Here is an 18,807-nt window from a genome sequence, read left to right as displayed (position 1 = left end):
GCCCCTACGAAAAAACATTCTCATATCTAGTTTTAACTTTACATATAAAAATAACTTGGAGAAAATACAAAAAAACATTTTATTTTTAACATGAAAATATCACAAAAATTAGTAAGCCTGAGATGTAGGGTTTTGGTGAAAAACAAGAGGCTTGTAGTGTTTTGGCTGCTGATAAAGATGCATGTATTGAGAGCTGGGGTGAAAAGCAGAAGAATGCACTTATTTCTTCTGCATGTCGGTATCTTCAAACACAGTAAGCCACATGCACCCTTCTTTCCTTATGTAGATGCTGGTTCACCATGCTTAGTTCCAGCGGAAGTGGATCTGACGTGGGCGGTCAGCCCCCTCTTTTACCAATGGCTTATGGAATTCACGTCCTGCACGGGAGTGGATGTTTGCCCAGCAAAACTCACAGTAATACTGCAGGCAAGTGACATTGGCACAGAAGAAAGGAGCAAACTTTCCACCACATCGTGCGCCCTGGCATTCATCACACATCTGGTCATCCAACACATATGGCTTTACCTCCACCTGTTGGGGGGGAAAAAAAACCCACACCAAGTCCAGTTAATGTCTAGAAATTTCTACTCGGAACATTAACATTTTCTTTTAGAAATAGAACTAGAATACAATAGAATAGAAATAGAAGAGAAAGTATTAACATGAAGCCTGTTCACTAGGGCTGTATTATTGGAAAACAATTCCAAAATACTTATTTTGTTAAAAGGACATAAATGTTTTTGTACACAAGTGGGGATTACACTCTTGCTTTTACACGTGGAGAAGCATAAATAAATCAGGAAGAGGAGATGGCAAAAAATTGTTATTCATTCTCAAATTGCCCAATAACTTTCAATGGTGGCATAAAAAAAAATAAATGAATATTTTTCAAAAACATATGTAATGTGTTTTTCAAACGGATCTCAACCTGATCTTGAACTTAGTACACACAATTTTGCATGCGGTATTATTTGATCATGCAACAACGTAATTTGTCTGAAAAGTGAATTCAACCATGTACTTACATATCTGGCTTGCAAACATACCATTTTATGAGCATCAGTGCTTGTATTTATTGTTTGGGCACATAAATTAAGAAGCATGTTTAAAATAAGTCAAATTTTTAGTTGTTAACCTTGACAATGTGTTCATTTACCATTTCTGATAGCTATTCTAACTGAATCGTTTTCCATCACTGTGTAAAATAGTTATTTCTTTTTGTAAAATCACCTTTGCAACTCAGACTGCGAGATACACCTGTCTTATAGTTATCACCTCCCAAACTCATCTGATGGCCAGAGTGGAAAAGTGGCAAGAATTCATGATTAGTTTGTATTGGGTCTGTATAGCTGAACTGTAACAGATTTCCAGATAGGAAAAAGAACATCAAAATAAAATGTAAATAAGTTGACCTCGTACATGAACATGGGTTTTTTTTTCTTGTCTTCCTCATTTTATAAGGGAAGATGCATCGACTGATGCTGGTTTGACAAATCATGCTGCAGCTGCAGTTCACATTCACAAAATGATTGGTGTAAAAGGATTTTTTTTATATACTGGTGTAATGTTATATTAAGCAATCTTCTGATGCTGCCTGTTTTGGCGTTAAGAAATTACATACACTAGTTTGAAACAGTAAATAACTTGCAAGATATTTTTTAAGTTCTTTCGATGTATACACTGTAACAGAGAGAGTTGTCATTCTTTAGAACTGACCTGAGCGCTATTAATAAAAACAGTAATTGTCTCAGACACGTACGTATACTTTTCAGTTTACAAGGACTAGGAAGTGAATCAGTATGGGTAAATGGTAAGATTCAAGAGGTTACTCAAATCAAACAAAGCCTTTGGAAAAATGGAAAATTAACACTAATTTGACCAGGTTACGAAACGCCTGGACACAGGAGGAGGGGTGGATGTCGTATACTTAGACTTCAGGAAGGCCTTCGATACGATATCCCACCCCATACTGGTGAACAAATTAAGAGGCTGTGATGTGGATGACTACACAGTCTGGTGGGTGGCGAATTGGTTAGAGGGTCGCACCCAGAGAGTCGTGGTGGATGGGTCTGTCTCGACCTGGAAGGGTGTGGGCAGTGGGGTCCCGCAGAGTTCGGTCCTTGGACCGATACTCTTTAATGTCTTCATCAGTGACTTGGACGAGGGAGTGAAGTGTACTCTGTCCAAGTTTGCAGATGACACAAAGCTATGGGGAGAAGTGGACACGCCGGAGGGCAGGGAACAGCTGCAGGCAGACCTGGATAGGTTGGACAAGTGGGCAGAAAACAACAGAATGCAGTTCAACAAGGAGAAATGCAAAGTGCTGCACCTAGGGAGGAAAAATGTCCAGCACACCTACAGCCTAGGGAATGACCTGCTGGGTGGCACAGAGGTGGAAAGGGATCTTGGAGTCCTAGCGGACTCCAAGATGAACATGAGCCGGCAGTGTGACGAAGCCATCAGAAAAGCCAATGGCACTTTATCGTGCATCAGCAGATGCATGACGAATAGGTCCAAGGAGGTGATACTTCCCCTCTACTGGGCGCTGGTCAGACCGCAGTTGGAGTACTGCGTGCAATTCTGGGCGCCACACTTCAAGAAGGATGCGGATAACCTGGAGAGGGTCCAGAGAAGGGCAACTCGTATGGTCAAGGGCCTGCAGACCAAGCCCTACAAGGAAAGACTAGAGAAACTGGACCTTTTCAGCCTCCGCAAGAGAAGGTTGAGAGGCGACCTTGTGGCTGCCTTTAAGTTCATCACGGGGGCACAGAAGGGAATTGGTGAGTATTTATTCACCAAGGCACCCCCGGGGGTTACAAGAAACAATGGCCACAAGCTAGCAGAGAGCAGATTTAGATTGGACATTAGGAAGAACTTCTTCACAGTTCGAGTGGCCAAGGTCTGGAACGGGCTCCCAAGGGAGGTGGTGCTCTCCCCTACCCTGGGGGTCTTCAAGAGGAGGTTAGATGAGTATCTAGCTGGGGTCATCTAGACCCAGCACTCTTTCCTGCTTATGCAGGGGGTCGGACTCGATGATCTATTGAGGTCCCTTCCGACTCTAACATCTATGAATACTAATGAAAGACCAAGAAAATGATACCTGGTAATATATGAGAAGGAAAATAAAAGAGATAATATGAAATTTGAAAAGGAAATGGCTAGAGGCATAAAAATCAAATAAAAACCAGGTATTTATAGTTATTAATACCCTGCTTCCCTAACATTGCTATCATGTTCTCAAAATGTAGCTTTTTTTGGTCCAGTCAGCATTAACTATGTTCATATTGATGATATTTGGATAGACAAAGTCTGTGGTTTTGAACTAATCAATAGTTGGTATAGGCATTGTTTGTTCTTTTGCTATAAGAGTCTGTAAATACATCTCTGCTTCAATTTTACCTTGGATTTTCCTATTTTTACCTTAATGAAAAAAAATTCTGTTATCAAGTCTTATCACTTGATCTGCATGTTGGAAGCACTACTATTTCCAGTTACTTATATGGCACCCAGATCTTCAGAATTTCAGAGGCTGTAAACATTATTAGCAGAACATTAATTTGCTTGAAAAAGTGGAGGCGTAACTGGCTAGTACTATGTGCTGAGCAGTCCCTACTTCTGCTCCAGCCTCTAGCCCCAAATCTGGGTCTAGAACAGGGGTGGGCAAAATGTGGCCTGGGGGCATGATGGGGCCCCTAAAAAATTTAGAACATTAATATTAATCTGCCCTGGGCTGCCTGTCATGCGGCCCTTGATGGCTTGCTGAAACTCAGTAAGCAGCCCTCTGCCCAAAATAATTGCCCGCCCCTGGTCTAGAGGCTCCAGCCGCGGGGAGGGAAGACCAGTGGCAGTGGCACAGAAGCAACAGCTGAAGTTTGCTGCTGCTGAAGGGAAATGTCACCTCCTTTTTTGCTGCCACTGTGTTGAGAAAAGAACCCCCCCCCCCCCCCCGTCTTTGGGCAGCAAAAAGATGAGATGACATCTTCCCCCAGCAACAGAAATTACATTTCCCAGAGTGCCTTTTATTCACAAATATCATCTTTGGACGACTGATCTAGTTTATAGGTGTCTACAGACTTTACTGGGGTACTTGTCCTGCAGGATTGGGCCCCTGCAAGTCCTGAGGCTTCAGGAGACCGATCCTGCAGGATAGTGGCCTTGGGTGCTGCACCCTGATTCAAGTAATGCATCAGGAAGTGGGAAAACCATGCGGGGGATTCCCACAGAGCACCATTACAAGCAGGGGAACCCTGTGTACATTTCCCCACTTGCAGATGCAAGCTCTAAATCAGACACAGTGGCAAGACAGAAGCAAAAGTGTAGAGGTGCACATCCACAAGCAGGGTAACATCTCATTTAAGGTGGGTCACACAACAATCACACAAAACTGACTACCTTTGGTTGTGGCAATGGTTTGGGGCACTTGGAGCATGACAAGACTTCTGATTGCTTGCAACCTGTGCCACCATAAACGTGTTTTAGAGTGGCACAAGGTTGACATCTGTTTACACCATCACTTGCCCACTCTCTGTCACACTCTCTCCCCCAACCCTTGCCTTCTCCCTCCAACGCCACAATCATTGCCATGCTGTATCCACACTGCTAGAGCTGGAGATGAAGGCTGCAGGGAAGGTGCAGCAGAAGAGGGAAGGATGGGACTGTGAGGCACTCAACTCCCCTTAGGTAGCACCTGGGGCTCATGTCCTCCCTAACCCACCTATCTTTACACTCCTGCATCTAACTTCCTACGACTAACGTTGTCATGCTAAGAACTTTGTGGAGAGGCTGCAGACAGAGATTCCTGTTAGCCTTGGGGAATTTACTATAGGGGTTTTTTGGGCTGGATAGAAGTAAGACTCAGAAGTAAACTGTTGTTCCCTGGATGAGCTTTTAATTTGTTTTAAGACACCCACCTACTGGTTACTTTTTAACTCTCCAAAAGTTTAAGATAAATCAGCCTTACTAGCAAGCATTCTTGATACCTTAAAAATGCTTCACACTAGTTCAGTTAACAGAATGTAATTAATTATACTAGACAGGCTACTGTTTTGATCCTGTTTGGGTATCCCTATCCTCTTGTAGTTGATTGGTATTGTGCAAATAAGTTTTTATAAAAAAAAGTTAGAGAAAGATATAAAGAAGGACACAAGCCTTCCTTAGTTATAAATTCATTCATGTTACCTTCAAATACACACCCAATGAATAATAAGAGATATTGCAGACACATGATGATCTGTCCTAGATATCTCATTTCTGGTAGTCCTATTAATCTTTCATTTTTTCTATTAAACATATTTTTAAAATGAAAACCACAGGAGATTTCTTCATGTGCACTTGCCATTTTAACAAATTAGTATTACAGCTTCATTAAACTTTCATTTATCAACGTTACAGTGAAAACCTCAAAGCCACAACCTAGAGAATATATATTTTCAAAAACATTTAACAACATGAAGACCTTATTGTTGGGAATAAAATTTCTTAAGTGAAAGTTAATGCCAAAAATGAATAATTCAACCACAACTATTACACAGGTGTTAATATGGCAAACAAGTGAGCAATATTTTGTGCATTTGAGACTTTTCATAGAGAGTATGTATACGTAAAACTTATAAATCAGATTTAAAACAACCTTAACCACAATTTCAATGTAGTACCAATTCAAATCATAAGGGTCTCATAGCTTTGAGAAACTGTGATATAGATTTAGTTTTATTACCTTCAGAAACTGGGTACACATGCATCTGTCAGACAGTATGAGGACTTACTGCTTTTATTTATGCAGGTTAATATGGACAAATGTACAACTTCTCTGCATATCAATAGCTGAGATAAATTGCAGTTCAGAAGTTTTAATCATGACTGGGAACCCATTATGTGGTATTGTATATATATATATATATATATATATATATATATATATATATATATATATATATATGGGAACGCGAGTCATTTGCAATTATGGAACAAGTGAGAATCTAATGAAGTATTATAATAAAGACAACTTAAATTGCAGAATATTGTTTTCTTTTAGAAACATAAAGAAGAGATCTCTGACTGCAGGTCAAACTTCCCTTTACTTTCTGCATGATTTATAAATGTCACATTTCACTATAAGCTATTTTTACAACAGCTTTGTAAGCAAAGAAGTACATTCATCAGAGTGATGTAGTATAATAAATATAGTTCTTTATTGCTTACAAATTGTTGCATTTAAAGATGTCTGCTATTTTAGGCTTGAATGTTAAGTTTTCCAAAATATTAATATATTAAAGTTAAATTTTTTTTGTGGAAAAGAGATTAAATTCTAACGTGATGTGTTCATTAAATATTCTATTTTAGTTTTTCCAAACTCAATACTATTATCCCTCACCCTGCTAGGGCATAACAATGAGAAAGTAAAACAGACTAGAAAACAAAAATACTAGTATATTTTCATTAGTTTATCAGAGTAAAATGTAAAAAAGGAAAATGTAAGCGTTTAGAGGACAAATTTAGGTTTCATAATTATTCAGAGAATGAATTACAACCTGAACTATCCGGGGGGAACAGGACATTTAGGAAAACTAAGAAGGATATTGAAGAAGTAGCAAACATGTAAGAATAAACAGGGATTTCCAAACATATGAATGGCATAAGGCCTACAAACAGAATCTTTTTATTTCTAAGTCATACAGAAGAGCAAGTAAGGAAGATGTGAACATCATTGAGAACCTCAAGGGTTTCTTTGTATCAGGATATTAGGAAGATACCTACTATATCAGATGTTCTCTTTTCTGGTAATAGATGACCAGAGATCAGTGTGTCAGACGATGTATTAATTAAAAAAGCTACTGCTTTAAATGATGTTACCAGATGGCAATTATATATATCTATTGAGTTTTGAGAGATCCAGAAGGGTCAGATCTAGATTGGTCTCCTTGAAGCCTACACTTAGATCTGCGCTGAAGATCATACTTTGCTCTGGAGAACAATTCCAACAGACAGGGTTAGGCATATAAACTGTGAATGATGAGAATGAGATGCCTCCAAAGAATGATTTAGGACTAGGCACCTAGTGATTCTTTATAGAGAACTGGGAGAGGTAGGTAGACTCAGGTTGGTAGTTATAGCATAATTTTAAAAAGTGGGAGATGTGGGTTGAAACTGCATCAGGCTGAGAATGGCATTAAACCCAGGTGTTCAGTTTCTCCAGTGAGTGCTCAAACCACAATGGATGCTTGGAGATGTTAAAAAGCAAACAACCTCTCCCCCTCAAGCTTTACTGGAAGAAACAGCACATTACTTTGACCTGGCTTTACTGCCTCTGTATAGATTGGGCACCTCTGTGGGGCTTTTTGGTGCTTCTATCTAAAGCTAAGTCAATCAGCTATTAGACAAAAGTGCTGCAAAAACTGCATTAAAGCTTCTGATTTATACAGACAGTGGGCGAGCCGGGTCCAACTAACACAATGCTACTTTTGGGCATGTGCTGGGCTTGGTGCAGGAGCATGCAGAGTTTAAAGTAAAGCAACATATTTTTTTTTGAAACGTCTGCAAGCAGCCTAAGTTTTCATGAAAACTCTAGACTTTACCACCCAATCTGCTGAGTGAAAGTGACTATGCTATAGTTTGTACTGAACTCAGTGTCAATTTGACTTGTGTATGCTCTGGGGACAACAAAGGGCATGTCTACACATCACCCTATGGTGACATGGTTACTGCGCCGTGATTTTAGTTTTTCCTTTTGGAAGTAGTAAAGTACCTTAAGAGAATGAGGCAAGGTTTAAGATCTCTCCATGACCAATCTGGATTGCAACAGAATTTATGGGAGAAGAACACATCTACTTTTTCAAAACAGAAGCCCAACGATAGGCACCTAGAAAAATATACAGTCCAAATGGAGACATTGAAGGAATTTAGGCACCTGAGGAATTCTGTCATACCTAAAGCAGGACCATTCTGAATTATTCTTTGTAACACAGATATTTAGATTCCAGTTAAGTCTATTTTAATGTCTACAGGACAAATCTGGATCTATCCTGAAGTGTTTGAGCTGCTAGGAAAAATACGCACAATTAAAAATAGCTACCACACCAAAGCACTTGAGGGAAGCAAATGTTTCTGCAACTACAAAAAAACTCTCAAGTTATTATGGGACAGTAAGTCATTGCAGCATAGTATAAATTAGTTGAAAAAAGATATAACACATCTGGAAGATTATGGGGACTGGACTTGATGGCCAGTTTCCCATAATGTGATAGGATCTAACCAGTATGTTTGTGTGAATAAAACATGGCAGTAACAGATAAAAGAGAACAGGCTGACATTTACTTAAGTTTGTAAAGGTTTTTAAATAGATGCGCAACATATGGCCCTGGAAAAAAGCTAATATTAAAATAGGAACAAATATTTTGCTATACTAGACAAGGTTCAATGAGATACCTAAAGATTCTATACCATGAACCTTTTAAATATTTATTAATATTCTGGAAATGGTCATAAGAAACAAGGCAGTGAGATGTCCAGATGACAAGTTCATTTAGATTAGTCAAATTCAGAGGTTATTGTGGGGGGACTAAAGAGAAACACAACCAAATAAGGTGGATGGGTAACCCAATAACAGATGGAAATTCAATGTAGAGAAATGAAAAGCAATGAACACCAAAGGAAAAATTGGACTTAGTTATACACTTTACATAGTCTGACACATCTTTCCAACTGAAAAAAGGACCTGTGTATTATTGAGAGCTCAATCAAAACTTCTTCTTGTGAAAGATACAGGTGCAGAGAAAAGCAAATAAGATGTTAAAATGTACAAGGAATGGGACTGAAAATAAAGTGGGAAATATTATAGAGCCACTTTATAAATCAATGGCAAGTCCCTAGTCCTGTACAGTTCCAATCATCCCATCTCAGAAGGGCTATACTAGCTGGAATTAGAAGGAAACCAGAAAAAGTACATTCAAAATTACTGGGGTCATGCATGATGGAAAAAATATTAAAAAATGTGGTACTGTTTACCTTACAAAAGCAGAGGAATAAGGGACATGATACAAGTGTACATAATGAGTGGTATAGCAAAAGCATATAGGAAGAGAAGAAGCCTTCTGCCTCTCAAAACAAGAAGCATATAACATTAAATGAAGATTTAAAAAAAAAAAGAAAATTTAAAACAGAAAAAGACCATACTTTTTTCCACAAGGAGTATAATGAGACCAAAAAACTCACTGTAGCTGTAAACCTAGAAAGTTATGTTGATGACAGGACCAATCAGGTGCGTCCAGACGAGCGCATACATGCCTCTTGCCCCGTCTCAAACCCCTTTGAGATGGGGCAAGAGGCACGTGTGGGAATGAAAAAATGTTCCCTGTGTTATAAACTTGCAGTGCAGGGAGAAAATTAGACCCCTGGATATCCAGAGTTCTAAAAAAGCCAGAGTTAAAAAAGCGGGGCAGGTCTGTGCCCTGAGGCAACCAGAGGTTGGGTCCTCCATAGAGATGCTCTGGCTGCCACAGCGTCTCTGTGGTTGGCCCCTTGCCCTGGTGCTGAAGCATAGGCAGTGTGCTGCAGCACCAGGGCTCCAGTGCTGGTAAGTAAGGGGTTTGGGGGGGGGTGGAGGAGGGGGAAGGGGACTACAGGGGGGACTCCAGCTGGCCCTGCCCACTCCCCCGGTTCCCCCCCATCCCTGCTCTGCCCAGCCACCTGCTCCCCCCCACCCCCACCCTGAGTCCCCCAATCCCTTCCCTACCCGGCCCCACCCCCCGCCTGCCCCCCAGATCCCTTTTCTGCCTGGCCCCATGCCCTGCCTGCCCCGCAGACCCTCCAATCCCTTTTCTGCTGGACCCCACCCCCCATCAGTTTTCCAATAGGGAACACCAGACTTCCTGCTAGGGAGGCCAGTGGCAGAACCCTGCCTGCTCAGAGCTGGCACCTTGGGCACAGCTGGCTGTGGCTGACCTCCTGGCCAAATGGGGCCAGACAGTTCAAAGCAGGCCACCACACCCAGAACATCTTTTGGATGATAGCTGCCCAGATGGCTGGGCAGGGGGCACACATGGCAGTAGTGCTGCACAGAGGCCAACTCTGCAGCCACAGCCCACTGGCAGCTGGCCCAGAGGGGCAGATGCCTCTACTGGCTGTGCAGTGCCCATTCAGGTTTGGCAGGTGTGCAGAGGGTCACAGCCAGGCAGAAGCCCCCACTGCCAGACTGCTGCAGTGGGTACAGGGTGCAAGGAACTCTCAGGGCTGCTTTAGCAGTCCAGCTGGCACAAGGAGTAGTGTCACCAGGTACCAACTGGCTGGGCCCCAGAAACTCCCGAGAGCGAGTAGCCCGGAGCTACTTGACAGGGCAGCTTTTTGTATTGCTGGGGACAGCACAGGTGCTGGCCCCAAGCTCTAGCTCCCCCTGGCTGCAGATCCAGGAGGAGCCAGGCAGGGTTATTTTGCCCCAAGTGGCACACTTTGCTCCACAACAAAGTGCATGTCCAAGCACATGCACTGAAGCAAAAAGCACTGGTTCAAATTTGCACCACTTCTATTTGAGCTGCTGCAAGTACATGTGCTTGCATGTGTGGACGCGCCCATCAAGGGTATTAAGAGCTAATCCAGAATTTTGAAGAGAAAAAGCCCTCAAACTGGTTTAAAGGCAGATGGATTCTATACAAAAAATGACCTGCTGAAGCAGTTGCAAGAGTGCCTTCTTTTCAGCCCCACTCTTGATACCTCCTACCAGTGCATTTGAAAGCAGAAACTAGAAGAGCTTCAGAGCAGCTTTACTGTCTCATTTCTGGTTTTGACATGTGTAATCAGAAGTGGGTAAGTGTGGCATGGTTGAGTACTACTCTAAGAGTGAGGGGCATGGTATAGTCATATATTCATTTTCTATCCACTTACCATTAACTTGTCCATTAATACTGGAGTTTCTCAAACCAATTAATTTCCAGTTTCTTTATAACACCATAGTGAGCTAGAGTAATTTTATTATTTTCATTTTGCAGATGAAGGCAGAGACTGACCTACGTTACAAAGGATGCTTGAGGTACTAATGGAATTAATACCAGACCTCTGGAGTCCTACCCCACAACTCCAACTATAAGGCCATATTTCTTCTTAAACACCTACTAATCAAAAACACAAACCTATTAGACAGTCTGATGTAAAAAGATAAGCAACTCAGAATATTATAAAATTCTATCTTTGGTTTAATTAGAGTACGGAGAAGAGAAACAAAATTGATTTGCTTGTCCTTTGCCTGCAGAAAGCAAAAAAGAAACGATGGTCTCTGGAACAAAAAAACCCATATGGTGTAGCACAGGATTGTGCAAATTCTAAGTGACCAGGGTTGCACACCACATGGACTGTATCAGTTGAGGCCATGGGTCCCTAGGCTGCATGCCACATAAAGACACCCCACTGCACTGCATGCTAGTGCAGGCACCCCCAACCCTGCTCATCTCACAGCCCTGGGCTCACCCCTCGGCTCAGAGCTGTGCTGCACTGCACTGCTCTGCCCCTGGGGCAGGTGCACAAAGTAGAAGCCTGAGTAGGGAGGTGCATCCAGAGCAATGTGGGGAGCCGCAGCCAGGTGGGACCCTGAAGGCTGCAGCTTAACCCCTTGCAGGCCATCGGTTGGACAGCCCTGGTCTAGCATATGTTCCTGAAACAAACTGCTGCTTTGCTGAATGCATGTTGTTAGTACAAGGACAGTCATAGTTTGATCCATAGAATGTGAGGAACCTATATACACAACTATTAACAGAAACATAAATAAGGAGTTTTTATAAAAGCTAAGAAAAATATGACATGATAAAAATGTGTAAGCAGGGGAGGGTAAGTGAGGCATGGTTGAGGGACACGGTGTAGTGATATCTACATTTTTTATTCACTTACCATTAACTTCTCCATTAATACTGGAATGTGCATCTTGACATATCTGATTTACAAATTACCGTTTATTTGAGAATATAAGTAGGAAGCATTTTGAACAACTAATTCCGTACAACTTACTCGTTTATCAATATCGCCATGCTGAAGTTGAACAAACCGAGCACTAATGGCAGCAATATAACTCTGCTGATTGGAAAAAGCAACACGCCCAGCACCTTTTGGATATTTCAGCTCAGGGTCAGTATCAATTCCTGCATAACAAACTCCACCATAGAGACGGTCCATGATCATAGCCAGTTCAACTATTGAGAAACAAAGGAATGCAATATTTTAAACGAAAAATGAAAACATACATTTATTTTAAAATTGACAAAATAGATAGTTTACCATCTCATTCAAACTATACCCATAGGCATTTTATTTTCCACATGCCAGTTTTCTTGTGTATACCGTGTAGCATGCTACTAATACTTTGCTGTACAATCATTCAATTCCTTGTTTCTGTATGGACTAGCAGTTTCCACTTCCCAATTGCACAGAGAGTGCAGCTAGGTTTTGAGCATGGGAAAAGAAGCTCGTAAGTGGGAACTTCAAATAGTATAAAATCAAATACTTTAACAAATCAATATAGCATCAAAAAGCCATGTCAGTTATTGCAGTAATCAAAACTGCATACTGAAGTTTTACCTATCGGTAAAACCTTAAGCTGTTTGTAGACAATAAAAAAAACAAACAACCCCCACCCCCAAACAAAACTGTGCTTTACCAGAAGCAGCAGTGAGTTACTTCAACCCAACTCTGCAGCATCTGTATAGATTTGGTACTTCATTAGGGCTTTTTGGTGCTTTTAGCTAAAGCTAATTTAATCAGCTATTAGATAAAAGCACCAAAGAAGCCCGACTAAAGTGTCCGATCTATACAGATATCAGGTGACCAACTCAGATGTTCTTTCTTCTGGGCCTGCGTGGGGCAGGGCGCAGAAACACATCAAGCTTGAAGTAAAGGACCATTTTTTTTCTAACATCTACAAGCAGCCTTACTAGTATACTCTGGAACATGAGGTGTAAAGCTGATATTTAATAGTGCTATTCAAAATTAGCTTTTAGTTAAAATTAATATTATGTCTGTTGTCAAATCCATTTAAAAACTGAGCTAAAAGTCTTAATAGTTTATTGAAGACAAGACACACATTGTGTAAATACCATGAAAGTTTCTATTTTACATATCAGTAGTAGGGTTGGAGTGTTGCTATAGCTGTGATGGGCCAGGAAATATGTGAGAAAGAAGATGTTTTTGATGTTATCTTTAATCAGACCAACTGTATGGTTGGGAGAGATGCTAGACAAGCTTTTGGGCACAAAATGTCCTTCCTCAGGTCTGTGAAAGAAGCAAATAAAAAAGAAAACAGGCACTTAAGGGAGAAGAGAATGGCTTTAAACTAGGAGCAGAAGATATAGTTCAATGTGACGAACAGCAGATGATGATTTTAGCTTAATCGGTCAATTTTACCAGAAAAAAAGTGGAAGCATTTTTGACAGAAGTGACTGCACCAGCCAGGAAAAGGTCACCCTATGCTTTTACTGTAGTGACAAAATAGTATACCATAGAATAATATCTGAGGTATGGCTAACCAGAAATTTTTGGAAGTGAAAAAAGCAGTTAGGTTGTGGCATTCTAGGCTCAAGAAATAAAAAAGCTGCAAATGTTTTAAGCCTAGACATTTAATGTTGTAATTTTCTGGCTTTCTTAATTTCCTGACAGACCAGTCTGAGTACTAATCTTTCTGTGATCAGGTATATCATTGTGCCTCAAACAAACCATTGATGAAAGGACACTATGGAACATGCTAAGAAAGATACAGTAACAGCAGTATTACAAGCAAGTTCAGAACCAGTAGTGGAAACAGGCAAAGGAAATATTAAAGAAAAGCCTTTGTATGGCAATTTTTACATTACAACTTTGCCAAGTGTAGATTGATCTTCCATATTTTTAAGTTTATAATCATTAACTTCGTGACGAGTTATGAAATTTATTTTTAAATAGATATAAAAGATGAACAGCACCTTGTAGCCAAGGCCTATCTAGATGAACCACATAAGAAAAGGTATAAATATGAGGAGATATTTAAGTTATTTCATAGTACTGTTGGTCATCTGCTATTAAGACAGTCTTGTGTCTTTAAACCTTACACAATGTATTACTGATGAGGGTACACCTTTAAAACTGTGACATTACAATAGTAGATTTATACATACCAGCTCTTAATGGCCTAGGGACTCCTCCAACAAAAATTGTTTTTCGAGGATCGAGAGGCTGTGAACCATCCATCACAAAGTCACTATCACTTAAGTTCCAGGGACGGATCTGAACCTATTTAATAAAGGAAGAAAGCTGCATGCTACTTTAAGTTTCACCATACTGCAGCCATAGTAATCATCAGTCTGTCTCAGGTAGTCACAAGCCCATTAACTTAACCTGTCTCATTTGACTGTTTTCATCCTATTAATTCCAGACACCACAGTTTTTAAATCAGCCAACTGTTCCAGATGTTGAACTGTGCCAGCAGTAGCTTACTTTTGATTATTTTCACCGTCCGCATCTCAGAAGCAGAATTAGACAGATGGCATGTATAACCCAGAGGCCATTTACTGTTTACTTACTGGCTTGTCCTTGATAGTAGGACTGGAAACACATAGATATAGCTTTCCATCTTCCTCAATACAGGCATCAATCAGTGCCTGAACAGAGCTCTCCTCTTGGAAAAGGAGGAATGCATAACCTGAAAACAAAGAATTAGCTGAAAACGTGCAATTTTTTCACCCTTACAACTCTTCACAAAATGCTTTTTGGCCAAACATTTGTCAAAATGAGAATAGAGATGTCAAATCAGTTCTTAATATGTAGACTGGAAATGGCTTCTTCAGCTATACAACACTCTGTCATAGTTAATGACTTAAACACTGACTATAGAGTTTCTTTGTAATAAACTTCTATGCCAACATTTCAGTCCTTCTCATTTTCCAAATAAGAGATTAACATCAAACCAAAATAAACGTGTCTGCTACATCATACAGTGGAAGTTTAAGATAATGATTTACTTAGGATCTAAAAGTATATTTCATTGCCAGCAATGGACATTATACAATGAAAATCCGATTTGGCACAAAGGGACTAATCTCAATTCCAGAGATTAGAGCAAAGTACTTTGTTACATAAGTGACCTAGCAAGCCTTCCAAACACTGCACATATAGAAATTCAAATGCTAACTTAATGCTATGGTGCGAACATAAAAACACTTTTAAAACATCTTAATAGTTCTGGTTTTAATAGTAAGTATAAAACATTTTATTATAGAGATGCCCAGCAGTGACTCCATGCTATGGGCTGTTTTCAAAAGTGAATTTAAAAATAGGGCATATACTTCTGTTTCTCTTTAAAAAAAAGTCAGCAATAAGGGTGAAATTTTGCACAGGGTTTGTTTTTATGCCTTCTGTACTTATTATGTAGGTTTTCATTTCATGCTCCTTTATAACTGTTCAGTAGGAAATCTGTGAAACTAGGCTCTGCCTGAAGTGTTTCCTTCTTAGTCTGAATTTTAACTGTTGAGTAGTAATCTCTTTTTAACAGCTAACTGTCTACACAAAATACATTATTTATTATTTGGATCTTGAATAGATTTAGGGCAATAGGGATAATGTTCTATAATTATAAAAAAAGTTATAACAGAAAGTTTATGCATTTTTAACACAGACCTAGATGCTTGGGACTGGGCACATACAAACTGGATTGGATGATTGACTGGGGCTCACATAAGCTTTCCTTGCTTGCTTGCTTGGGAACAGGGCACAAACAATCCTGTTTGACTGGGTAAGTAGAGAACTCAGTGCAAAAGGACGGGCATGGAAAGCCTGATTAGTTGAGGGAGGATGAGGTTTTCAAGTCTGACTGGTGAGACAGGTGCACACACAAGAATGACTGAGAGGGGACCAGTAGCACACAAACCTTTCAAGCCCAGTGAAACTTTTCTGTCAGATTTTATTGAACAGCACAGGGTGCGAGTTCATGCACAGCTACAGACACTTTTTTGCCACCTCTTCCTTAGACTCCACCCGTTATTAAGCATTTATAAAAGCTAGGAAATTAACACACACAACCCAATTATAAAATAATCAATACTGCCATACACACATGCTCACCGTACCCAAAACACTGAATAAATGGAATGAAAAGTTAAGTTGTAAGAGAACATACTCCTTATTCCTCCATAAGGCATAAACATAATAATCATTGCAACTATCATATGCATAGGAGTATGCTACAAAACCTTAATTTTTCCCTCTTTCCATTTGTCTGTGTGCATTTCTTTACCAGATTATTCTTCCCTCAACACTGTTAATTGTAGATGGCTGGTAGGTACGTACTATTAGGCAGCTAAACTTTTCATCTCTTTGTTTTTGTGGATGTGTTGGCTGTATTAGGCATACATCCACTATAACTCCTTAACACCTGAGTGTTTTGTACTTTTCAACTTAACTCTTTTCATTGAGATTGAAAAGAGCTACTTATCTGAATATATATGAATAGATCTTTTTTCAAAAAACACTTCAGCTGCTGGATCACATTAGCAGAAACAATTTGCATCTCAGCTACAAGGCAAAGTTTGTATCATTTGTGCATGTTTTGAGAAATTATAAACAGCACTCTTCAATATACATCCACACTACAATCTGAGAGATAACTATCCAGTATGAGGCACGTAATAAGCAATACTCTTTCCCTAAATATTAATTGAGAATTACTTTCCTAGCCACTTAAAGCTAGGGATATGTAATCAGACTAACAAAACAACACAATACTCTGAAATCAGAACAAAACTTTGAAGAACTTCAGGAAATGAAAAGCAATCTTAAAGTGTCAAAGTGGGGTGAAGAGGAAAAGAAAAGCAAAACAATAAGGATTATAAATGCATTAGCAATGAAAACTGCACATTATTGGTCTATATACAACATAACTTTCCTGGTCTTTGCATACAAATCATACATTAGTTGTAGTTTGGAGCAGTGACTCTCAAACCAGGGTGCCTTGAAATTTTTATACAATGGGGTGCTATACAATGTTAGCACTGTTAAGAGCATTCTTTAAGGATAAGTGCAAAGTCCTTCACTTAGCAGGGAACAATCCCATGCACTAGTACAAGCTGGGGGTTGACTGACTGGGCAGTAGCTCTGCAGAAAAGGACCCAGGGGTTACAGTGGACAATAAGCTGGATACGAGTCAGTAGTGTACTTGTTGCCAAGAAGGCTAACAGCATACTGGGCTGCATTGGTAGGAGTGTTGCCAGCAGCTCAAGGCCCCCCACTCCAGAGGCGATGTGGATAAATTGGAGACAGTTCAGCGGAGGGCAACAGAAATGGTGAGGGGGCTGGGGGACATGACTTATGAGGAAAAGCTAAGGGAACTGGGCTTATTTAGTCTAGAGGACAGGAGATGGAAGGGATTTAATAGCAGCTGTCAACTATGTAAAGGGGGGTTCAAAAGAAGATGGAGCTAGACTGTTCAGTGGTGGCAGATGACAAAACAAGGAGCAATGGTCTCAAGTTGCAGTAAGGGAAGTTTAGGTTAGATATTAGGAAGAACTTTCTCACGAGGAAGGTAGTAAAACTGGAACAGGTTACCCACAGAGGAGGTAGAATCTCAGTTCTTAGAAGTTTTTAAGACCTGGCTAGACAAAGCTTTGGCTTAGATGATCTGCTTTGAGCAGGGGGTTGAACTAGATGGCCTCCTGAGGTCCCTTCTAGCCCTAATTTTCTATGATTCTGACCTTCTGTGGTGTTTCTGAGCCATTTGCAATAGAATAAATTGCTCTATTGCTTTTCTGTAGGAAAAAAAAAAAAAGGGAAAATGAAGCGCTGGCATTTTCCCACGTTGCCTTAAGACTAATTAGGGGTGTCTAGAGTCTGTCAAAGTTAAGAACCACTAGCTTAGAGCAAGGACCAGAGATGGTTAAACTCCATCCAGACCTATAGCTGATGAAAGTAGAAACTTTAAGTTCCTGAAGCAGGGATTGCTCTTGGCAAGAAAATGGGAGCTTACCTAAGGAGATAGGACACTTTCTATGCTCTAACCTTATATCTACTCTATACATTCCTTTCACAACTTATGTCCAGGGAGGATAGTTTTAATTTCCACCAGCTTCTACTAAGAAGGTTGAGGCATGGACATGGTGAATTTTCTAGCCAGCATAAAACAGCTAGCCCCAGCCACCAAAGCCTCCTGTCTTGCTACACCTTCATGACACCATAGCAACAAGCTCCTGTGTAAAGTCAGAAGTAAACCGCCATAAGCCAAATAGGCAGACAAGGTTGTTTGGGTAAATGTAATATCTTTTATTACACCAACTAAATAGCTGGAAAAAACGTTCTTTGCAAGCTTTCTGGTGCACACACCCTTTTTCAGGCATAGGGAGAGTCTGCTGGTGTTTTGTGTTCTTGTGGGTGGAATAGAAGTCAATATGCAAACTGCAGGTCTGTAAAAACATGAATGTGTGGCAGTGAGGATCAGAGGTGATTGGAGACGAATATGAATTTAGCCTATTAACTGTAGTGAGGTATAACTGGATGTCTGAGAAATACCCCACGCTTCAAACCCTCCTTCTTTTAAACAGGCCCTATAGCTCTTTCACAGAAATCTAATCTTCGAAGAATCAGTTGTCTTGGTTGGCTAGCAGTATTTCCACAGCTTTGAATGAGAACCATCTCTGGTAGCATTCCTGTGCGCATCTAAGAAATGTAGGCTCATATAGTTATTAGTTAGCTATTAGATGAAATACTTTTTGACATAAGCTGACTGAACAACTTAGTAACAAATTAAACAAGGGGATGGACATAGGACTTTCTTTCATCAGACTAGAATCACAGAACTTGGTTTACTGAATGGAA

General features: G+C 40.2%; 1 protein-coding gene across 4 annotated transcripts in view; it reads right to left on the bottom strand.

The window, feature by feature from the left end:
* Positions 1-18,807, bottom strand: part of CPEB2 (cytoplasmic polyadenylation element binding protein 2) — a 76,619-nt gene that overhangs the window by 3,445 nt on the left and 54,367 nt on the right. For all 4 annotated transcript variants that reach the window (XM_059721587.1, XM_059721588.1, XM_059721585.1 and 1 more), the window contains 4 exons: positions 14,529-14,647; positions 14,124-14,238; positions 11,989-12,170; positions 1-531 (listed from right to left, as the gene is read on the bottom strand). The exon at positions 1-531 is cut by the window's left edge and continues 3,445 nt beyond it. In XM_059721587.1, coding sequence (XP_059577570.1) covers positions 304-531; positions 11,989-12,170; positions 14,124-14,238; positions 14,529-14,647 — 644 coding nt within the window. In that variant the 3' untranslated portion in view covers positions 1-303. The remainder of the gene's footprint in view (positions 532-11,988; positions 12,171-14,123; positions 14,239-14,528; positions 14,648-18,807) is intronic.

Source organism: Alligator mississippiensis, chromosome 2 (assembly GCF_030867095.1).
Source record: "Alligator mississippiensis isolate rAllMis1 chromosome 2, rAllMis1, whole genome shotgun sequence".
Classification (NCBI taxonomy): domain Eukaryota; kingdom Metazoa; phylum Chordata; order Crocodylia; family Alligatoridae; genus Alligator; species Alligator mississippiensis.
This window is presented reverse-complemented; position numbering and strand designations above follow the sequence as displayed.